This window comes from Harmonia axyridis, chromosome 6, assembly GCF_914767665.1.
Source record: "Harmonia axyridis chromosome 6, icHarAxyr1.1, whole genome shotgun sequence".
Classification (NCBI taxonomy): domain Eukaryota; kingdom Metazoa; phylum Arthropoda; class Insecta; order Coleoptera; family Coccinellidae; genus Harmonia; species Harmonia axyridis.
The window spans coordinates 26,665,267-26,689,474 of NC_059506.1; the positions used below are offsets into that span (position 1 = coordinate 26,665,267).

Here is a 24,208-nt window from a genome sequence, read left to right on the forward strand (position 1 = left end):
TCTATGTGTTTTATTTATAAAATTACTAAAATGGATGAATCAACAATTCAAATTCGGTTCAGAAAAGGAATATTTGAAATACTATAAATAAACCCAAGGCTCCTCCCGGAGGCTTAGAAGTGCAGATAAAAAACATCAAACCTCAAAATTTCATTAAAAATAAAGAAATTCGAGTTTTGTGAAAAAGAATTCTTTTCGAAATTCCAGGTCAGTAATCAGGAAATAAATTTTTCTGTGAGCAATAAAAACAACACTATTATGTTTGAAAAATACTCTAAAACAGATATCGGGAGGTTAGAAAAAAAGGTTCCAGAGCCATCCATCAAATTGGAGGGCACAATTTTCCATCGTCATTTTCCGACTACATGAACAATAGTTATTCAATTTTTCGGGCATATTCTAGTAAACAGCTTGCTCTCAATCAGACTGAATGTATGTATTTTTTGAATTTCAAGCTGAATGGAATAAATAATATCAGGGCAATGATTCGATAATGCTAAAGTTTTTCACCCTGAAGTCCTTGTTTGATCGTAGTTCTGTAGTTATTGAATTTTGAATATTTCATTAGAAGTTTGTTGTGTTGCAGCTTGCATAGATGATCAGGCGCTCCTCAGATAGCGTCTTTTGCAGGGTGGCCACCCGATTTTAACCAAAAAGCCTTGAAGTCACTCAAAGATCTAATGTACCTATTTTATTATTTTGGCCACGTCATCGTCAATATTTATCACATCATGAAATTTTGAAAATTTAAAAAAAATAGCTTCATAGTATTTCAAAAACAAAAGTTGACAATAAAAGGTCATTTAATCCCTCGCCTACGAAAGGCATGGAGGTTGGTAGCAATGCCTCAAATTCCCGGGATATATTGAAGATGAGTCTTTGACTTATATTTCAAAAAAGATTCATGACTCTTTAGGTCAAAGAAACACTTTTTGCTGCCGGATCAATAAGAGATCACTTTTTTCGATTCAGTCCGGTTAAAAAGATTGAAGGAAAAAAGTGTAAATGATTCACCCAGTATATACGTTTCACATTCCAATTATGATTGGTGTAAAATTCAAATCTGACCAATGGCAATGTGTTGAGTGATAAATATTAGGTGTACAACTTTGCCTCCGCCGTTTTTTAATAGATGGCTGTAGCGGTAAGTGGTAGTCGAAATAAATAGATCGTAGATATCATCGAAATATTAGTCGACATATGTCTGCATATTAAAGTTATTATCGATTAAACATATCAGCTTACAAGCCAAAGGAGGAAGAGGTCTTAATTTTCTGCTTCAATATGAAGAGATCTGCGGCTGAGGCTCATCTAACGCTCTCAAATACTTATGGTGAGGCCACTATTAGTGAAAGAACGTGCTCACAATGGATTCAACGTTTCAAGAACGGCGATTTTGACATCGAAGACCAGCAAGGCAGTGAAAGAGAGAGGGTTTTCGAAGATGCAGAATTTGAGACATAACTTGATCAAGACTCGTGTCAAACGCTACAAGAATTGGCAGGATCATTGGGAGTGACGCAACAAGCCATGTCAAAACGCCTGAAAGTCATAGGAATGATTCAGAAACAAGGAAATTGAGTGCCGTACGAGTTGAAGCTGAGAGATGTTGAACGGCGTTTGTTTGATTGTGAATAGCTGCTTGCGAGGCAAAGACGGAGGGATTTCTGCAACGCATTGTGACTGGAGACGAAAAATGGGTTCATTACGATAATCACCAGCGCAGAAAATCATGGGTATATTCTGGCCTTGCTTCCACGTCGACGGCCAAACCGAATATTCACGGTTCCAAGGTCATGCTCAGTATCTGGTGGGACCAGCTCGGCGTAGTGTATTATGAGTTGTGAAAACCGACTGAATCAATCACAGGCGATCGTTATCGAACGCAATTAATGCGTTTGAGACAAACGTCCGCAATACAACGAGAGATATGGTCAAGTGCAGATTTTACAGCATGAGCCATGCAGTGGTCAAGACATACTTGGAAATTTTGAAATGGGAAGTCCTACCCCACCCCCATATTCTCCAGACGTTGCTCCCTCGGACTATTACTTGTTTCAGTCAATGGCACATGTCCTGCTGACCAGCACTTCTGGTCGTATGAAGAAGTAAAAAAATTGGATCGATTCGTGGATCGCTTCGAAAGATGACCAGTTTTTTCAACGCGGGATTCGTACGCTACCCGAAAGATGGGAGAAAGTAGTAGCCAGCGATGGACAATACTTTGAATCATACATGTAAAACCAGTTTTTTGCAATAAAGCCTCGAATTTGAAAAAAAAAACCGCGGAAGCAATGTTGTCCGTTTATGTACTTACCGTGTTCATTCTCTAGGTCTACACGCTCTAGATTAATGAGCTTTGACCCCATCGTGAACCTTCAATCTGTAATTCGATCCATTGGAAAGAAAAAAGCTTCCTCTTAGTAAATGAGCCTCCATCTGTTTTTCCTGCTAAAACGAAAACAAAGTGGAAACTACACGGTGAAAACAAGGGAGACGTATTATCCAGATTATTCTGTCTGTGACGTATCGATTGCTATCTAAAATGACGCACTATTGGGCACTCAACAAGGAAATCTGATCTTGACCTTGATTCGGGTTTCCTCGTTATAGAGTCCTTTGATCCCTCAGGAAGACCCTACTGGTGATACTATCCCGAAGTTTTTATGTTTGTTTAGCGTTATCAATCAATCTAGTCTCATAAGGTTCCTCTAATTTCAAATTTTTTTGTCTACGATCAATAAAGAGACTGTTTCTAAATTGATGCGAAAAATTTTAGGAGAAGACTAAAGGTGAGAGAGTCTTTCATATAATTTTCTGTTCTGAATGTGTTTCCCTTCAAATTACTATCCTTTGTAATCGGAGGAAATTTTTTTAATATATCTTCTACAGGGTAATTGGGAATATGTCAACTATATAGAATCTTGAGCCGAAAATACGAAGATTTAGCACAAATTACCTATATGAAATAGGTCACCTGTCTGATACTCAGTGTGTTTTATCTCGAAATTAATAAATATTTATGCCCCTACACTAAAACTGCACTGATCAACTGAATGTTTCGCAAAGTGTCGTGAGTCGGGCATGGAATAGGTTCATCCAAAACGACTCAGTAGCTTATGTTCATGGGGGAGGTCGGCAGCGCAGTACAACATCTGCCCAAGATCGTCTTTTGATCCTCAATGCTAGGAGAAATCCCACTTACCCGGCTCAATAGATCACTGAGAGTTGCAACAGGAGTTCTAATTTCGAACCAGACTGTAAGACGACGACTACATGTTCGTGGTTTGAGAGCACGTAGGAGGGTACAACATCCCCGTTTGAATAGGGAACACCGGGTTCATCGACGGCAATGGGCTGAGGAGCACCGCAATTGGACACTTGAAGATTGGAGCCGATGTTTATTTACGGATGAGTCTAGATTTCGTTTGGTCAACTCCGATGGACGTATTCTTGCTTGGAGGGAAAGAGGTCGAAGGTATGCAGAACAGTTTATGGTACCCACAACAGCTTTTGGCGGAGGTTCTATATGTGTATGGGGAGGCATTTGTTTGAACCAACGCACAGAGTTGGTTGTTCTGCAGAACACCACCATGACCAGCCAGAGATATCACGATATGATTATTGAACCCATAATTGTTCCGTTTGCGGCTGCCGTGGGTGAGAATTTCATTTTAATTGACGATAATGCCCGTCCACACCGTAGTCGTCTGGTTAATGAAGCGCTAGAAACTCATGCTATTGATAAGATGGACTGGCCAGCTCGCTCTCCAGACATGAATTGCATCGAACATGTCTGGTCTGAGATGTCTAGACAATTGTCAACCTTAGAACAACCGATCAATAACCTGGAGGACCTTTCTAACGCTTTACGGGATATTTGGACGAATTTGCCCCAAAATTTTATAAATCGTTTGATCGAAAATATGCCTCGTAGGGTAGAATGCTTGAGACGAGCTCGTGGGGGACCAACTAGGTACTAGCTTAACCGAAATTTCAGCCTTCTTGTGGTTTCATCATAAAATTTTTATGTTATTCAAACACAGAATTTTGAGTGTTCCTAATAAAGTCTTTTTTTCTCTCCAACTTTCCATTTTTTCATTCTTTTCTCAAGTGGACCATATTATCAACTGAAAATACTCTGATATCTGACTAAATTTATAATCTTGGAGCGAATATTTCAGAAATAAATTTAGAACAAGTAAGTGGTCCCTATCAATTGTTGAGCAGTGTACTTAGGAACTTTAATTATGTTCATCTCTTCTCATGAAACTCTTCATTTGATCTTTTTGGCAAAGAGTTCTTAGTCAAATTTGTTTTTAATTCCGGGAACACTGATGGAATCATCAGTATGGCTCACAATGTCCCTGCCTTATAAACCTTCCATCTCCATAGCGGAGCATGGTGACTATTGCAGTATAATTTGCATATAATGAGGAAAAGTTAGAATTATTATTACCTTTCTGCTACAGTGGTTGATATATCATTGGTAGCAGTCTTCATCAGTTGGCCCATTTCACCTAGAATTTGATGAACGCCGTATTCTAACCTACGCTTGGTATCGAAAACATTATCAGCAGTTTTCACCATCACCTCATCTACTTTCTTTATCGACTTTATGCTATTCTTGATTTCCTCTACATTGTCACCAAACTCTGACCCCAGAGTGTCGGTTATGTTAGTCAATTCTTCAATGGACTTCACCAAATCTTCATGATCTTTCGTTAGTTTATCTTTCAAGTCTTTTGTCTTATAGTCGACGTCTTCAATTATAACCTGAGCTCTGGCATCGGTGTTTTGATTGATTTCCTTTACGATATTTTTGGTGTTGTTTGCTATTTTTTCCAAATCTTCGTTTTGTGGGAGCGAATCCAGTTTTTTGGAGACATTTTTCAAATCATTTATGAGGTCTTGAAGATGTTCCTTGTGCTCTGTCAAAGCTGAAATGGATTTCTCTCAATTATTCTCTCTCTTTTAGTTTTGATTTAAAGAGTATACAAAAAGTTAACATTTTTATTTAGTTATTGCAATTTAATGTGGTGATTAATTTTTGTTATGTATTGTAAAGTAAATTAATGAAAATTCATGCATGTTTAGGATTTATTTGTTATCAGATTCAAGTTTTTAATTTCTATACATTCAAGTCCCAATGAAGAAATAAAAAGGGCTAAGTAGAATTGGAATTCATCTCGAGTACAATGAAATGAAGCTTGGAGTAATTATTCTCATCTATGCGTTATCTGATTGATTTAACTTGAACTTATTTCACTTCTTTATGGGTTCCTACCTTGATCAGTTTTAGAAATATTTGGAGAAGTGTGTTAGCTTATTAGTTTGATAAGATTAGTTTATAACGGAATCTATCCTAACCTGACCTTATTTTAGACAATAAGAGGCATACTTACAGTTCGAGAAGTTCTTTTGCCAATTGGTTTGCTCCTTCATTTGTATTTCATCAGTTTTGCAGCTATCTTTAAATTCTGCAAGTTTTTTGGAAAACTTCGTTAACACTTTCTCTTCATCCTCAACTTTATCCTGTATTTTGCTTAAGGTATCGTTTGCTTTCTTATTGAGTTGGGAACATGTTTCCTTGTCTGATTTGACGTTTCTAAACTCCTTTTCTAATTTTGAAATCGATTCTTGGATGCTGTCAACTTTCTTATTGATACTTTCTTTTATGCTATCGAGATCTTTCTTGGTTATTTCTGGTTTTGGTGCAGGTGGTGGAGGTGGCGGTTTGTCGTTCTTCTTTTGTTGTGCAAGCTGAAAATAAGATAATGAGCGGAGAAGCCTTTTTTATTTTGAGGATATGATCCTTGACAAGCCAAAATAAGGGATAATGTACAAGTAAAAATGTTAATATTTGGTACATACTGCTTCAAGTATCTCCTTCTTCAGTTCGTCAACGATTTGTGGCAGTAGGACCTTCTTCAAATCATCTACAGCGTCAAAAGTTCTCATGGCTTGCAACCTTTCTCTCTCGTACTTCTCAATCAACACAGTTTCAACCTCAGCCATCCTTTCATCCAGTCTGTTCAGTATCCCTTTGAAATGGTCCCATTGTTTCGTCCTTCTGTCTATGGATATGAGTCCCCTGAGAGTTGCAACAGGAGTTCTAATTTCGAACCAGACTGTAAGACGACGACTACATGTTCGTGGTTTGAGAGCACGTAGGAGGGTACAACATCCCCGTTTGAATAGGGAACACCGGGTTCATCGACGGCAATGGGCTGAGGAGCACCGCAATTGGACACTTGAAGATTGGAGCCGATGTTTATTTACGGATGAGTCTAGATTTCGTTTGGTCAACTCCGATGGACGTATTCTTGCTTGGAGGGAAAGAGGTCGAAGGTATGCAGAACAGTTTATGGTACCCACAACAGCTTTTGGCGGAGGTTCTATATGTGTATGGGGAGGCATTTGTTTGAACCAACGCACAGAGTTGGTTGTTCTGCAGAACACCACCATGACCAGCCAGAGATATCACGATATGATTATTGAACCCATAATTGTTCCGTTTGCGGCTGCCGTGGGCGAGAATTTCATTTTAATTGACGATAATGCCCGTCCACACCGTAGTCGTCTGGTTAATGAAGCGCTAGAAACTCATGCTATTGATAGGATGGACTGGCCAGCTCGCTCTCCAGACATGAATTGCATCGAACATGTCTGGTCTGAGATGTCTAGACAATTGTCAACCTTAGAACAACCGATCAATAACCTGGAGGACCTTTTCAACGCTTTACGGGATATTTGGACGAATTTGCCCCAAAATTTTATAAATCGTTTGATCGAAAATATGCCTCGTAGGGTAGAATGCTTGAGACGAGCTCGTGAGGGACCAACTAGGTACTAGCTTAACCGAAACTTCAGCCTTCTTGTGGTTTCATCATAAAATTTTTATGTTATTCAAACACAGAATTTTGAGTGTTCCTAATAAAGTCTTTTTTTCTCTCCAACTTTCCATTTTTTCATTCTTTTCTCAAGTGAACCATATTATCAACTGAAAATACTCTGATATCTGACTAAATTTATAATCTTGGAGCGAATATTTCAGAAATAAATTTAGAACAAGTAAGTGATCCCTATCAATTGTTGAGCAGTGTATTTTACTTATGATTTTCATATTCGGCAATAAGTGTAGGTTCTATAATCCCTACTAAATTATGCTCCATAAACGTTTCTGGCTACTACCAAAGGCGTAAGATGGGAGCAAGCAGCTGATTGATCCTCTCCAAATTCTACGCCACTGGCAGAATTGGAATTTTGTCATAAACTTCCTACTTAAATATCGTACTCTTTCATTCATAGCCATAAACTGTCAGCACGTGGTTCAGTCAGGAATTTGTCTATTTCATAACGTCATGTCATTTCATTCATTCGATTTATAGGAGATTTCTTGAATGAACTTATGAGATCGAAATCAAACACATCTATTTATCATTTGAAGATAATTATTTTGTCCAAGTTATATCAAGTCGCTTGATATTAAGTCAAGTCAAGTTCAAGGGTGTAATTTATCAGGAGCTTGATTTTCAAGTAAAGTAATTGGTTAAAATATCAAGCTTCTTGGCTTGATTAGCTTGATGAATACCTAAAAGAAAAGATGGAAAATATTTGGTTTGGAATAGAACTTCGAACTTATTTCTCTTTTGAAGATAGGCTTTTAGCCTTTTATTGCTCAATCTCAATATAATTCCCCTCTGGTGAGCTATTTTGATATGCTCAAGCAGTTTGCACTATGTTACTCAGAAGGTTTGTGTAATCATTACACAATTTCTGTGCCACTCGGAGTTTGGCTTTAACACACACTTCTTAGGGAAGTGCCATCTTTTTTTTATGCTTTCTAGGGATTTTTTCTTCATAGTCGCAAGCCTTCCTTATAATAGGGTTTGCGTGATTTTTCATTTTACTGAAGGTCTTCACGCTCAAGTCTATTAGATGGTCATCTAGGAATGGTATTTGCAGGTTTTCATGTATCCGTACTTTGCTGACAAACCATCGTGCATTTACGGCTTGTTTCAGTATCGTATTCTGCAGTCTGCACGACTTGAAGTCTCTGCAAATGGATCTTTGTGCCGTATCCCCAAGCCGAGCATGCGTAAGTCATGACCAGCCGAATGATGCACTTATAGAGAAGAAGCTTGTTGGAAAAGGACATTTTGCTGCTTTTTCAAAATAACTGTTGCAACGCTGCCGCTGCTGCCTTTCCCTTCGTTACAGCTGACGTGTGGTTTCCAAGTAAGCTACTTGTCAAGTATCACTCCCAGATACCCATTTCCCATTCGATCCTCCTACCAAACATTACGACGTGCCCTTGGGATCTTTCTTCTTTCAGCTGAAAAGAACGGTTTCATTCTTATCAGGGCTTACTTCAATTCTTCATCGAGCAAACCAAGATTTAAGTCTGTAGCTGGCTTCTTATAAGTACTTCGTTACCATTTTGGGACACCACGAACTGGCAAGAATTGCGGTATATCGTCAGCTTAAAGTGCCATGGAGGTTTTCTCCGTTTTCGTCAAATGCCGAAATTGATACATATATTGTAAACAATAATGGAGACAGCAGAGATCCTTGCGGCACTCTGGCTGAAAGAGACCTCTCTGAAGACAGTACTCGTTCAACTCTGGCTCTAAACTTGCGGTAATGCAGGTAAGAGGCTACAAGTTTGACCATAGAGAGTGGGAAACCAGCCGCAAGCAGTTTTTATAGCAGTCCTTTGTGCCATACTTCATCAAAAGCGTTGGCCACATCCAAGAACACAGCTCCTGGACTTGTTTGCGGTCTTTTGTTTGGATGAAAAAGAAGCCATTAAATATATGTTAGCTTATTTTGTAAACAAATGCACAAACAAATATCTACACTTATACGGGAAAAAAGTTTTTGCAGAGGTTTTCATCTGTGCTCTTAGAGCATACGTTGAAATGTATGATGCTTTGTTCACATTGCCTCTGCTAATACTGAAATTTATCTGAGATTTATGCTTTATTGCTCGAAGTTACCAATTTTTTGTATTGCTCTTTTTCGAAAGAATATTATTTGGGGATGAGTGTGTTGGTGTGAACAGATACAAAATATCCCCAATGGTTTCCTAGAAATCTCGAAAAAACTGAAAATCGAGATTTTCTTTTTTTCTGTATAACTCATTTGTTTCTGGAGATAATTTCTGTTTTCTATTAATTCACACTCTACAAAAATATCGAGTCTAGGTACGCAAATTTGAAGAGTTGTTATGTGAAATCATCACTTGACTATCGCGTTACTGAAACAATGGAAAACAGAAAAAATCTGAAGACACGTTAGTATCTCTATTGGATAATGGCTATAAACCAAATGTCGTGAAGTTATCTCCAGACACAACTGAGTTATACAGAACAAAAAAAATCCCAATTTTCAGTTTTTCCGAGATATCTCGGGAACCATTGGAGATATTTCGGATCTGTTCACACCAACATACTCATCCGTAAATAACGCAATTTTTTGTAATTTAAGCCACCCTGTCTTTCTAACGGTTTTCCAATATTCCTGTAGTGGCCCTCTAAAAAGTTCTCACCCTGTATAGACTCCCCCAAGACTTTGAAGCGATTGCATTCACTCAATTTAAAGCGAAGTTGTGAGGAAACAATTAACGACTTGAGGGAATTTTTCCCCTAAAATGTTTACCTACAGTTTAAAGTTTGTCTAAAATTCGTCCTCTATCATATAACTATTTGTTAATATTTGCGTATGATGACTCACCAAGTAACGGGTGTTTTTTTCGAGGTATATAACTTTAAGTTGGCATTACTGTTCAAGACGGCGATTTAACAGCTGTCAAGTGATTTATTCTCAGTTTGGTTTGGCAATTCATCTTGAATCGACTCACGCCTAAACAACGTTTGCAAATAGTGCAATTTCATTTCGAAAATAATGGTTCTGTGCGGAATACGTATCGCGCACTACGTCCATTTTATTTTGTTTAGCGATGAAGCGCACTTCTGGTTGAATGGCTACGTCAACAAACAAAACTGCCGCATTTGGAGTGAAGATAATCCTCAAGTGTATGTCGAAACACCGTTAAATCCAGAAAAACTGACTGTTTGGTGCGCTTTATGGGCTGGTGGAATTATCGGTCCGTACTTCTTCAAAAACGATGATGGCTAGAACGTTACAGTCAATGGTGATCGGTAAAGAGCCATGATTACTAACTCTTTCATTCCTGAATTGAACAACCATGATGTCCAGGAGCTGTGGTTCCAACAAGACAAGACTGCGCAACATGTCACACAGCTCGTGCCACAATCGATTTATTGAAAGACGCGTTTGGTGACCTCCTAATTTCACGTTTTGGACCTGTGAATTGACCTCCAAGATCTTGTGATTTAACACCGCTAGACTACATTCTATGGGGCTATGTAAAGTCATTGCGGATAAGCCACAAACCCTTGACCATTTGAAAGACAACATTCGACGTGTTATTGCCGATATACGGCCACAAATGTTGGAAAAAGTAATCGAAAATTGGACGTCCAGATTGGACTACATCCGAGCCAACCGTGGCGGTCATATGCCAGAAATCATAATTAAAATGTAATGCCACAAGATTATCTTGCGGATAAATAAAATTCATGTCAATCGAATTATCCATCGTTGTTTTATTGCAATTTAAAGTTCTATAGCTCTAAAAAACACCCCTTAATTATTGATGGTGCATTTTTATGCTTGTATCTTTACATCTCATAAATAAATAATATAATAATAAAGTTCTGTGCTCTTTAGGGTTTAGTTGACGCACGAATGAACGAGCGCTTAATTTCTTTATTTTCAGTGTAAATCTCCTAACAACATCGACATTCCAGAATTTCCATATACCTGGAACCCACCATGAAAAATCCTATAATTATACCCAATTGATGCTTTAAAAAAAATTCTCTCCCAATTAAAATGACGAATAACCCGTTGTCTCGAAAAAAAGGCCTATGAATAGACCTGAATAGACCCTTTGTTCGTATTCCGAACATTTACGTGCGGAACTTAAGAAGTAGAATAAATTGCTCTATTGAAATTCCGATAGAGTAAGCACTCTTCCAACGCGTCCACAGCTAATAAATGCGGTGAAAATAGATTCACCAACACGCTTGAGATAAACTACCGTTATCTCTTGTCCCCGTGTTTGTGAGCCCCTGGATTGTTTATATTGAAGAAGATAAGACAGGTAACGAATGATGGAGATGTAACAGGAATGGATGAGTAGGATCAGCCATGGTGTATTCTTTTAGACATTCAATTTTTCACCTGGATTTCTCTTTATTTGATGATGATTCCTCATCGTGTTACTAGGGGTCTGTATTGAATAGAATATCTGTATCTGTGTTCGTAAACCCCCTTATTAACCTGGTATCAAAATCATGGCCGCCGCCAGGACCGGCAAACCGGATATTTTGCTGGGGCGCCGAATTATAGGGGCGTAAAGTCAGTTTAAAACAAGACATACTTTTTGACATAAAATGATATCTTAGTGAAAATACCACTCTTTGTAGTAAAATATTCGAAATGCCAAGGGCCAATTTTTTTTTAATCGAATAGGCGCTCTCAAAAAAAGTTATGAAGATACTAAAATGTTCTAAAATGCATCTATATCTAAGTTTTTTTTACTATAGACAGTTGTATATTTAAACAATTCAGGACATTTTTGATGAAATTGACATAACTTCCTTTGATTCATTTGACAAGGTACTTTGAATTTAAAAAATCCAGATGAATTAGGCAAAGCAGGGTGGCGAAATTTTATTTTGGCGGGGCGCCAAAATGTCTGGCGGTGGCCCTGATCAAAATACGTGTTTTTCGTATGTACTTCTGAGCCTGACGCTGTGAGCTTGAAATGCGCATGTTTGGGCCGAGTGTAAAATTGACATTCAACCGAAAACTAAAAAATTAATTTCTCTAATTCTGTGGCAGAACCGTTCATTCTGCCGTACCTTGTACAACAAAATCGTGCGGGAATATTTCAGTTTCACACAGATTTCATGGTGATATTTCATTATTATAGGTGTACAACTTTGCATCCGCCGTTTTGCAATTGCAATTGCAATGCTATAGCGGTAAGTTATAGTCTAAATAAATAGATCGTAGATGTCATACAATAAGCTTAGGTATTTGTAAACATAACGCTATCGAAATATTAGTCGATTTGGCTCTGCATCATAAAGTTATTCTCCAAATTCTCGTCATTTGCGGGAGGTTTTAATTTTCTGCTTCAATATGAAGAAATTTGCGGCTGAGGCTGATCAAATACTCTCAAATACCTATGGTGAGGCCGCTTCAATGAAGAGAATGTGCCGAGAGTGGTTTCAACGATTCAAGAACGGTGATTTTCACGTCGAAGACCAGTATATAGATGGAAGAGAGAAGGTTTTCGAAGACATTATTTAATCAAAACTTGTGTCAAACGCAACAAAAATTGGCAGGATCATTGGGTGCGATGCAACAAGCCATTTCGAAACGTCTGCAAATCTTGGGAATTATTCAGAAACAAGGAAATTGGTTGCCGTACGAGATGAACCCGTGAGATGTTGAACGGCATTTGTTTGCTTGTGAACGGCTGCTTGCACGGCAAAGACAGAAGGTATTTCTGCATCGCATTGTGACTGGGCACGAAAAATGGGTTCATAACGATAATCCCAAGCGCAGAAAATCATAGGGATATCCCGGCCATGCTTCCACGTCGACGTCCTAACCGAATATTCACGGTGCCGAGGTCATGCTCAGGATTTGGTGGGACCAGCTCGGCGTAGTGTATTTTGAGTTGTTAAAACCGACTGAAATAATCACAGGTGAACGTTATCGAATTCAATTAAAGCTTTTGAGCCGAGAATTGAAAGACAAACGGCCGCAATACAACGAGAGACATGATGAAGTGATTTCACAGCATGACAATGCTCGACCCCATGTTGCTAAAGTGGTCAAGACGTTGAAATGGTAAGTTCAACCCCACCCGTCGTATTATTCAGACGTTGCTCCCTTGGACTATCACTTGTCTCGATCTATGGCTCACGGCCTGGCTGACAAGCACTTCCGGTCTTATGAAGAAGTAAAAAATTGGATCGATTCGTAGATCGCTTCAAAAGATGACCAGTTTTTCCAACGCGGAATTCGTATGCTGCCCGAAAGATGGCAGAAAGTGGCCAGCGATGGACAATACTTTGAATCATGAATGTATAACCAGTTATTTACAATAAAACCGCTAATTTCGGAAAAAACGGCGGAAGCAAAGTTGTATGCATATGTAGTTCCGGTGTAACCATATTAAAATCTAAGTTCTTGTTGGAAAATCCTTTATGAGATTGCATTCAAATCCTGTGGTTTTTCTAGGGTCTACATTCTAGAGTCTAGACTATCTATCGGATCAACTCTGCCTCGGAATATTCCTCATCCAAACACCCCAAAACAGAATAAAATGTCGAGGTCATGCCCATGACTAATCCTTACACAATAGAAAATACGTTGGGGGCTTTCTGCTCAAAGCGCAAGTTATCTCTTCGCTTCCTGTGCCGGATATGAAACGAAGAAGTTATTTTGTCAGTTTTAAGAACAAATAATCTTGATAAATGCGGAAATTGCTCCGGAGATCGCGCAATATAGAGATGCCATATTCATTCTTGTTTGGTTTTATGATTGCGTTATTGCAGAAATGTCGCCGCACCGGCCAATTATTGCTCGATTTCGCTGGGACTTTCGAAGGGTGGGGGTTCCCCTAGGTTGGCCAGGGTCTGATCGGAGGTTATTCAGGAATACGCTTGAAAATTTCAAGTTCAACATTCATGCTATAACGTGAAATGGCGCGACACTGTTTGCTATAAGTAGATATTAGGTTTTGTATTATGGCAGAGCAAGGAGCAAGCGTTGTGATCACTAGAGACCGGATATTATGAAGATCCCAATGGACTAGTTTAGTGATGTTGATAATACTATATTTGACACGATAAAATTAAAATATAGAGCAAAACTGATAAATCAGTGAAAACATTTTGAAAATCCATCAATAAATGACTGAGAAATAGATTATTTAAATTTACGTATTTTAGCGCGGAACGTCTTTAGTCTGTGACGTCACGGCTCTTGCCTGTGATCGCTACACCATAAATTACGTTTAAATACTTAGCCGCGCCAAGGCTCTCGCGCCGTTTGTAGTTGTACAGTGTAGTTTTAACTCGAGTTTTGTTTTTATGTCACCATAATGGAAGAAGGCTCCGTGAAAGGACAAAGTGACAATTTGCCTAAAATAGATGTATTCGCAGTGATGGAGTTTTTTGCTTCAAATCCATCTTATGTCAGTGCAGAAATAAAAGGAGTTAAACTTTTCAAGTAAGTATCTACTTTTGAGTTTGCTTCATCATGGTTCAACTTATAACGATGATTTATTTAAAAAACGTTTCATAAACAGTTTGTAGTTGAGTACTGGTTGTTGAAGTCTATCATTGGCAAAACATATTTATGTGAGGAGTAAAAAGAGAAAAAAGGAGTTTATATGTATGTACTCGCTCTGCTCGCCGAAGGGGCTCCGCCCCTTGGACCCCGTCACTATGCCGGTAGATCCTTCACTGGGTATCCGGCTAGAAAATAAAAGCTTTTTTTCCGAAACCTTGTATCGTTAGCTGATTTCAGACGATTCACTCGGTATACTATGCTGGTTCTAGGTTGGAATTCTATATGATTTTTTTCCTAGAATATACCGTTTCGCCCTTGCTCACATGAAAATATTTGATGCAAATCCTAACTTTTCATGACGACAAATCAAGGGCGGTCCTAGCCTTAAATTTTGAGGGGGTTCGCCATTTTGGACTTCGAGTTTTTCTATGGGACCAAATCCCATATTACACCGATATCAAGCCTAACCTCTCAAAAATATTTATATTTAGATATTCATATGAATATTTATATAAGGCGTACAACTTTGCTTCCGCCGCGGCAACGGCGCGCCGTTTTGCAATAGATGGCTGTAACGGTAAGTGGTAGTAGAAATAAATATAACGTAGATGTCACACAATAAGTTTAGGTATTTGTGAACATAACGCCATCGACATGTTAGTCGATTTGTATCTGCATCATAAAGTTATTCACGATTAGCTGCCATACGTCCCGGTACGACGGGACATGTCCCGGTTTGGACCATTGAGTTGAGTCCCCGTGTCCCGGTTAGTTATTCAATTGTCCCGGTCAGTAATTTGACCGTTATGAGATTCATATTTCCTTATATAGTGTAGGTGAGACAAAATTTGTTTTCATGGAATCTCAACGGATTCCAGTAATCATAAATCTGAAATGCTGTTTCCGTTGCTCAAACATTATTTTTCAGAAACCGAAGGATTGAAAATAAAATTATTAAAATTGTTCAAAAAAATAGTCTTATGCAATCACTTTATTTTATATTGAATCCTTAGAGTACCTTAATATTTCCATATAAAATATTTTCGCTGTCAGTGCGGTACTTACTTCGAAGTAAAATAAAGGCGAGTTTTTTTTTAATTCGACAATGAAACTATCGGTTGTCCAGCGCATAGACTTCACAATACTGCTTCCACTTCCGCCGATATGATTTTAATTTCTGTGCATTCTATTGGTCTTAAAATTTTCAAATATTTTTCGATATTTTTTGTAAGGGTCGAACGATGAAAGGTTTTCGTGAGTATGCAGAAACAACTTACAGCAATGTTCTTTCTTATTCTAGAATTCGATGGCTTTCACTAGTTCTAGCTATTGAACGCTTGCTGAAGCTATGGGTGCCATTGAAAAAAAATTTCTTAGCTGAAAAAAAGACCTTAAAAGCTGTAACCGATTTTTTTTGACTCTTTATTAGAACTTTATACTCTATTTCTACACAGTCAAGCATTTCTGATTGACAAACCGATTGAAAGTATTGAAAAATCATTAATTACTGTTATTAAAGATTAAAGTAAAAATTAATTGAGAGGATAGGTACTAAGAAAGAGTTGAAAGGAAGATTACTAAATAACTATTTCGGAAACCAAACAAGACAAGTCTACAGGGTGGCCACTTTTTTAATGGGTTTGTATTGGTAGCTTTTAAGCCATAAGAGTTAGAAGGTCGGTCAAATGGAGAAAAAATTGCATGCATAGAAGCATTATAAAGCAGTTCAAACGAATCGAGATTATCAGGGCCGGTTATTGAGATATCATAAAAAAAGTAAATTATGTCATTTTGATTTTTCTTTTTTTCCCACTTTATTTAAAATATTATCAAAAAATGTTACATGAATTTTTTATTCGACAGTAAATTATCCTCAATTTGACGTATTCAGATTTCGTATCCAGCGTTTCGAACTCTCTGGGACATCCTCAACCTCATTTTTTTCAATACGGACCTGCATATTTTATGACATTTTTCGAAATAACTTTTAACGCTGAATTCAACGATATATCACACAATGTCATTCAAAGTTGATTTTCAGATGATTTTGACCCTCATCCAAATTTAATGGTGTGTATGTAAGAAAAAATAAGTTTATTAACGATATCAATGTTCTGACCCAAATTCAATCGAACCCAGAAAAAAATCGAGAACTGTGGCCAGTGAATGGAATTTTTCAAAAACTGCTGTTAATAAAATAGTCAACAGACGCGAATACAATGATTTCAAATTTGAATACCAAGCCTTGCACAAATTATATCGTAATGATCTCAAAATAAAGTTCGATTCTGTAATTTGTTCCAACGGAACAAATGACAAATACAACAATAGTGATACCTCGCGAGAAAATTGAGAATGTTTCGAAAGGTATTCAAGGAGACCAAACAAGCAAATGTATAAGAAGTATGGGTTCCAGAACCGTAAAGTGTACCTATTTTACAAAATGGTGGACATTTCAAACACTTACTTCATTAATTTTCATTTACTTTCGAATAATCATCTGATTTTTCTTTCGTTAAATGATACTTTCGTTTAATTATTATGAATTGAAATATTTAAATGATTATTATAAAAGAAGAACCAAGAAACCAGTATACTGGTTTCTTCCTTTGATTCTAATATGTTCCATTTAGTTCAAGATGGGTAAGTTGACTTTCTTATCGAAATTTATTGCATATTGCATGTTGCCAATTAAACTGAATAAAGGTAATACAGATCCGACCCAAAGAAAATTGGATAAGGGTCAAAATCACCTGAAAATCTACTTTGAATGATATATCGTTGAATTCAGCGTTAAAAGTTATTTCGAAAAATGTCATAAAATATGCAGGTCCGTATTGAAAAAATTGAGGTTGAGGGTGTCCCAGAGAGTACGAAACGTTGGAAACGAAATCTGATTACGTCAAATTGAGGATAATTTACTGTCGAATAAAAAATTCCTGTGACATTTTTTGATGATATTTGAAATAAAGTGGGAAAAAAAGAAAAATCAAAATGACATAATTTACTTTTCTTATATCTCAATAATAATGCTTCTATGCATGCAACTTTTTTTCCATTTGACCGACTTTCTAACTCTTATGGTTTAAAAGTTACCAATACAATCCCATTAAAAAAGTGGCCACCCTGTAGACTTGTCATGTTATGAGTTTCCATACAGTTTTATAATACGTCATAATCTCAAACAATTTATTAATATGAACTCGCTCTGCTCGCCGAAGGGGCTCCGCCCCTTGGACCCCGTCACTATGCCGGTAGATCCTTCACTGGGTATCCCTCTAGAAAATAAAAGATTTTTTTCGGAAACCTTGTATCGTTAGCTGATTTTAGACGATTCACTCGGTATCCTATGCTGATTCTAGGGTAGAATTCTATATGACTTTTTTCCTAGAACATACCATTTCGCCCTTGCTCACATGAAAATATTTGATGCAAATAACTTTCCATGACGACAAATCAAGGGCGGTCCTAGCCTAGGGCTGCCATACGTCCCGGTACGCCGGGACATGTCCCGGTTTGGATCATTGAGTCCCCGTGTCCCGGTTAGTTATTCAATTGTCCCGGTCAGTATATTTCCTTATATAGAGTAGGTGATACAAAATTTGTTTTCATGGAATCTCAACGGATTCCAGTAATCATAAATCTGAAATGCTGTTTCCGTTGCTCGAACATTATTTTTCAGAAACCGAGGGATTGAAAATAAAATTATTAAAATTGGACACATGGCGAAATAAATAAATCGTCCTATACAATCACTTTATTATTTATGGAATCCTTAGAGGACCTTAGTATTTCCATATAAAATATTTTCGCTGTCAGTGCGGATAACACAAATAGGTACTTACTTCGAAGTAAAATGAAGGCGATTTTTTTAATTAGAAGAGATTTTTTCCGAAGACAACAAAACTATCGATTGTCCAGTGCATGGACTTCACAATACTACTTCCACTTCCGCCCGATATGATGTCAATTTCTGTGCAGTCTATTGGTCTTCAAATTTTCAAATATTTTTGGATATTTTCTGTAAGGGTCGAACGATGAAATGTTTTCGATGGCTTTCACTAGTTTTAGCTATTGAACGCTTGCTGAAGCTATGGGTGTCATTGAAAAAAAAATTTCTTAGCTGAAAAAAGGGCCTTAAAAGCTGTAATCGATTTTTTTTGACTCTTTATTAGAACTTTATACTCTATTTCTACACAGTCAAGCATTTCTGATTGGCAAACCGACTGAAAGTATTGAAAAATCATTAATTACTGTTATTAAAGTAAAAATTAATTGAGAGGATAGGTACTAAGAAAGAGTTGAATGGAAGATTACTAAATAAATATTTTGGAAACCAAACAAGACAAGTCTATAACAAACTTGAGCTCGATTAATACAATGTAATAAGTTAAATTTGACAGTGAAGTCAGAGTTTTTTCACAACACCCGATATCTCGAATATAATGGACTCGGCCAATGACAAAATTCGATTTATTTGTATGACATGTTTTTGAATGATGTACCTTAATGAAATCTAGTAAAAGAAACTGTTGCATATTAAATGGGAAAGGTTTCACGCTTGAAGATTCCGTTTATGAAAAATTTAAGTACCTATTTGAATTCTTTCATTTTCGCAGAAATTTCAGATGAGTGGAAAGCTAAAAACATACACGATAAATAGTTGTTATTTCTCAATAAAACAAGAGAACATGAAATGAAGACGAATCTCATCGAAATGTGCCAATACATTCTTGCAATTGTGGAACACAATGTTCATGTGGAACGGGTGTTTTTTTTCTATGAGATCTTCACAGTGGTTTAAGAACGAAATGCATCAAGCACAGCGGAGAGCATAATTCAAGTTATTTATAATTATAAAATGACATACGTAGAATTTTATGATTATGTCAGAAAAAAATTACTTGGAAAGGCCAAAACTTTTTGAATATATAAATGGGCTAAAAAAATGGCACCGAGGATCAAGCCTAAAAAAAGGTTACCATACCTAGTTGCGAATTTATGTTGTTTTTATTGCGAGTTGATATTATTTTTGTTCTTTATAAATTATTTCAGTGGATATGTCCGAATAAATCTTATTTTATTGGGGAATGTTTTATAATTCAACGTGCAAAAAAATCAATAATCCTAGAAACTCTGGAAAAAATAAATGAATACCTCTCAGATGAGGTTTTAATTTTTGTCCCGGTCGATGTTCCAACATTTATGGCAGCCCTATCCTAGCCTTAAGTTTGAGGGGGTTCGCCGTTAAGGGTTTCGAGTTTTTCTATGGTACCAAATCCCAGATTACACCGATATCGAGCTTAACCTCTCAAAAATATTTATATTTAGATATTTATATGAATATTTATACAGGGTGTTTCAAGTTCGAAGGCCTATTAGACGTTTCTGAAGAACGGGGCCGATTTGAAATCTGAAAATTCAGAATATGACATTGTTCATGATGCCCTATTCAGCTAAAATATTTTAGAAGTTCTGGCACTTCCGGTTATACAAGAATTAAAAAAAAATTCTTCGAAAAAAATATTTGTTTTCATTTTATGTTTCAGATATTATCAAGATTTCCATTCTCAAATACTCTTTGCTAAAATTATTGCGTTAGTTCTCATAGTTTTCAAAATATTAAGAAAAAAACGTAAAAAAGAGAGAATTTCCATAGTCACTATCACGTGAATTATTTTCACTGTGAATATCGTATGCGTGTACTCAATTCATTTTCACAAACTAGAATGATGTTGGAATATCGTGCATATCTTGAATTTGAAAAATATCATCACAGGGTGTTTCAAATATTGTGCTAAAAATTGTGAACAAAATTTGATCATAACTTTCGATTTTCAAAACAGAACCCTATTTTTTTGTGATTTCGTTGAATTCTACGGTAAAAATAAGGGTAGTGTTCAAACATGATTATGCTCTCAAATTCAATAATTCAAGAGTTATTCCAGATTTTATGAATTTATGTTATACGTAGGGTCAATTTCATTCAATCTGTTTCTAGAGTGCGTTTCAAATATTCAATTATTTCAAAGTGACAGGTGTACTCATTATTGAATCTAGTAGATTATAATTTGACGATATGAATCCCCGTTATTCAAATAATGAAATTCTGGATCTATTCCATATCCACGGTGAATGTAACAGAATTGTTTCGAGAACTTGTCGAGCATTCAATCAGAAATATCCACATTTATCACCAATTGACGAGAAGATAATTCGGAAGGATGTTTCAAACTTTCTGTTACTCCCTTTTCATCACCACGCTGATTTTTTCCTGAATTCATAAAATGTATTCTACCGCTTTTTCATATCAATAGAATTGGCACACAGGAGTCCTGCATGATTTTATTTCATTTGGTAGGTAGAGGTTTTTTTCTTCTAGGTAGGTACTCCATCCAGTATAATGGATATTCATGAAGTATGCAACATCCTTTCAAGAAGATGAGGAAATTTCTGATTTAAAATTTGATGAGTTCTACCAATAATTCTAATGCATTCATCGTGAATATGGAATAAGATATTTATAATACAAGTGCAGAACTTATTGTTATTCTTCCAAGAGTTCAAAATGACCGAGTGGTAGAATGAGCCTTCTGTACGAGTTTTAAACATTATGTTCCCGAATTCACTGCCTTTTTATTGAAATTGACGGAAATTTCCATAAATATCTATTAGTGATTTTTGCATTGAAAAATGTTGGTTGGTAGAACAGTTTTCTGTATCACAAATTTGACAAATAATAGATAAATCCGTTCCAGTCTATTTTGTTCCACAAAATGTGCCGGAAAGAACTGATTTGCCACATAATTAGAGAAAAGTATATCCAGAATTTTGTCATTTGAATATCGGAAATACAATTCGTGAAATCAAATTAGTGAAGCTTTGATAATGAAAATACCTGTCACATGTAAAGTAATTAGATATTTAAATTTCTATGGTCATAGAGTATTATTGCTAGTCTGTCTGGAAACAGATCGAATAAAATTGACCCTACGTATAACATAAATTCATAAAATCTCAAATAACTCTTGAATTATTGAATTTGAGAGCATAATCACGTTTGGACACTACCCTTATTTTTTACCGTAGAATCCAGCGAAATCACAAAAAAATAGGGTTCTGATTTGAAAATCGAAAGTTATGATCAAATTTTGTTTACAATTTTTGGCACCCTGTGATGATATTTCTCAAATTCAAGATATGCACGATGTTCCAACATCATTTTAGTTTGAGAAAGTGAATTGACATAGGCATAGGATATTCACAGTAAAAATAATTCAGGTAATTGTGACTAAGGAAATTCTCTCTTTTTTACGGTTTTTCCTTGATATTTTGAAAACTATGAGGACTAACACAATAATTTTAGCAAAGAGTAATTGAGAATGGAAATCTCGATAATATCTGAGACATAAAATGAAAAAAAAATTTTTTCAATTCTTATATAACCGGAAGCGCCTGAACTTCGAAAATATTTTAGCTGAACAATGTCATATTCCGAAATATTAGATTTAGGCCTACAACTTTGCTCCTGCCGTTGGGCAATAGCTGGCTGTAACGGTAAGTGATAGTCGAAATAAATATATCGTAGATGTCATACAATAAGTTTAGTTATTTGTGAACATAACGCCATCGACATGTTAGTCGATTTGTGTCTGCATCATAAAGTTATTCACGATTATCCATGTCAGCTTACGAGTCAAATTCTCGTCATTTGAGGGAGGTTTTAATTTTCTACTGAAATATGAATAAATCTGCGGCTGAGGCTCATCGAATGCTCTCAAATACCTATGGTGAGGCCGCTATTAGTGAAAGAACGTGCCGAGAGTGGTTTCAACGCTTCAAGAAAGGTGATTTTGATGTCGAAGACCAGCATCGCGGTGGAAGAGAGAAGGTTTTTGAAGATGCAGAATTGGAGGCAATACTTGATCAAGACTCATTTCAAACGCAACAATAATTGACAGGATCATTAAGCCTACAAGCCATTTCAAAATGCCTGAAAGTCATAGGAATGATTCAGAAACAAGAAAAGTGGGTGCCGTACGAGTTGAAGCCGGGAGGTGTTTGAACGGAGTTTGTTTGTTTGTGAACAGCTGCTTTCGAGGCAAAGACGGAAGGAATTTCTGCATCGGATTGGGACTGGAGACGAAAAACGGGTTCATTACGATAGTCCCAAGCACATAAGATCATGTGGATATCCCGGCCATGCTTCCACGTCGACGGCTAAACCGAATATTCTCGGTTCTAAGGTCATGCTCAGTATTTGGTGGGGCCAGCTCGGTGTAGTGTATTATGAGTTGTTAAAACAGATTGAAACGATCACAGGCGATCGTTATCGAACGCAATCAATGCGTTTGTGTTGAGCATTGAGAGACAAACCGCCGCAATACGACGAGAGAGTAGATGAATGGATTCTATTGCATGACAATGCTCGACTCCATGTTGCGAAAGTCAAGATATACTTGAAAGAGTTGAAATGGGAATTCCTACCCCACCTGACGTATTCTCCAGACGTTGCTTCCTCGGATTATCACTTGTTTCGATCAATAGCACACAGCCTGGCTGACCAGCACTTCCTATCTTATGAAGAATTAAAAACTTGGATCGATTCGTGGATCGCTTCAAAAGATGACCAGTTTTTTCAATTCGTACGCTGCCCGAAAGATGTGAGAAAGTATAGTGACCAGCGATGGGCAATATTTCGAATCATAAATGTATAACCAGTGTTTTACAATAAAGCCTCAAATTTCGGTAAAAAAATGTGTACGCTTATGTATTTGTTATATTATAATATATTTATTTACTTATCACGGTTTTAGCCATTCAGGTAGAAATTAAAAAAAAAAATAGTAAATCTATTGTTTCATTAAAAAAAAAAGAAGACAATTGGCAAGTATAACACAAAATCTAATTTGGTCTGTGAACCCCTTGAAAACCTTGTAATCACAGCGTCCTCGTCATCATCAATGTCCCTGTATATGTTCAGGAGGACTATACTGAATTCGATGTCAATATCGAAAAAACCAGAATAACACCATATGAACTACCATTTATTCATTTCGAAAATAAACTTGCCGAATTTTCTGCTCGAATAGCTGTGCGAAAATTATGAGTTTCCATACAGTTTTATAACACGTCATAATCTCAAACAATCTATTAATATGAATTTCCACCAAGTAAAAAACCGATCCCATCAAGAAGATCTGGCATACAGGCAACGTTGCAGATTATTTCGCATCTGACCAGCGTTGCCGTTCGTACGATAATTATCGTTTTGTACGATAATTTGCTGATCGGTACTATGTACGATACCGCATGTACGATAATAGCGTTTTGTACGATCATTTCAGTGTACCTATCATTTGAGTTGAAATTTCCATAGATACTAAAAATATAATGAAACTGAGTATGGCCAGATTTAGTAGAAATTTTCTTTTTTAGTAGATTTTTCGCATTTTCATGAAGTTTTTAGTAGGAAGAAATCATTTGGTAGATTTTAGTAGTTTTAAAAAATCTAACCGAAACGGTTGGGAAAGTCTAGACTTTAGAATGTTCCGATGAATCAATTCATAGTTCATTGGGGTTCTACGTTCTACGTGGATCTAGAAGAACGAACCTACTTAAACATAATAAAATCATAAAATTTCTTTTCTGGCTGTCGGTTGAAAATAAATACAAAGAATCATGGAATATCCGAAGGGTAGGTGCCTCATTAAAAACAGATGGTGTTCAAACTTCAGTTGAAAATATACCATTATCTCATATTTGGTATTCTATTTAGTGAAAAAAAATTGTTTGTAACAGG

At 36.7% G+C, this 24,208-nt stretch overlaps 1 protein-coding gene across 1 annotated transcript; it reads right to left on the reverse strand.

The window, feature by feature from the left end:
- Positions 1–4,455: 4,455 nt before the first annotated feature.
- LOC123683132 (peptidoglycan DL-endopeptidase CwlO-like) lies at positions 4,456–6,090 on the reverse strand. The gene is made up of 3 exons (XM_045622030.1): positions 5,875–6,090; positions 5,406–5,763; positions 4,456–4,940 (listed from the first exon to the last, which is right to left on the reverse strand). Exons 1-3 carry the CDS (start codon positions 6,016–6,018, stop codon positions 4,456–4,458), a joined length of 987 nt encoding a protein of 328 aa, XP_045477986.1. The 5' UTR covers positions 6,019–6,090.
- Between the last annotated feature and the right edge of the window lie 18,118 nt (positions 6,091–24,208).

Coding starts and splice junctions, on each gene's coding strand:
- LOC123683132 (XM_045622030.1), bottom strand. CDS start 6,018: ATGGCTGAGGTTGAAACTGTGTTGATTGAGAAGTACGAGAGAGAAAGG. Junction 5,764..5,874: donor AGAAGGAGATACTTGAAGCA/GTATGTACCAAA, acceptor TCTTATTTTCAG/CTTGCACAACAAAAGAAGAA. Junction 4,941..5,405: donor GCAAAAGAACTTCTCGAACT/GTAAGTATGCCT, acceptor AATCCATTTCAG/CTTTGACAGAGCACAAGGAA.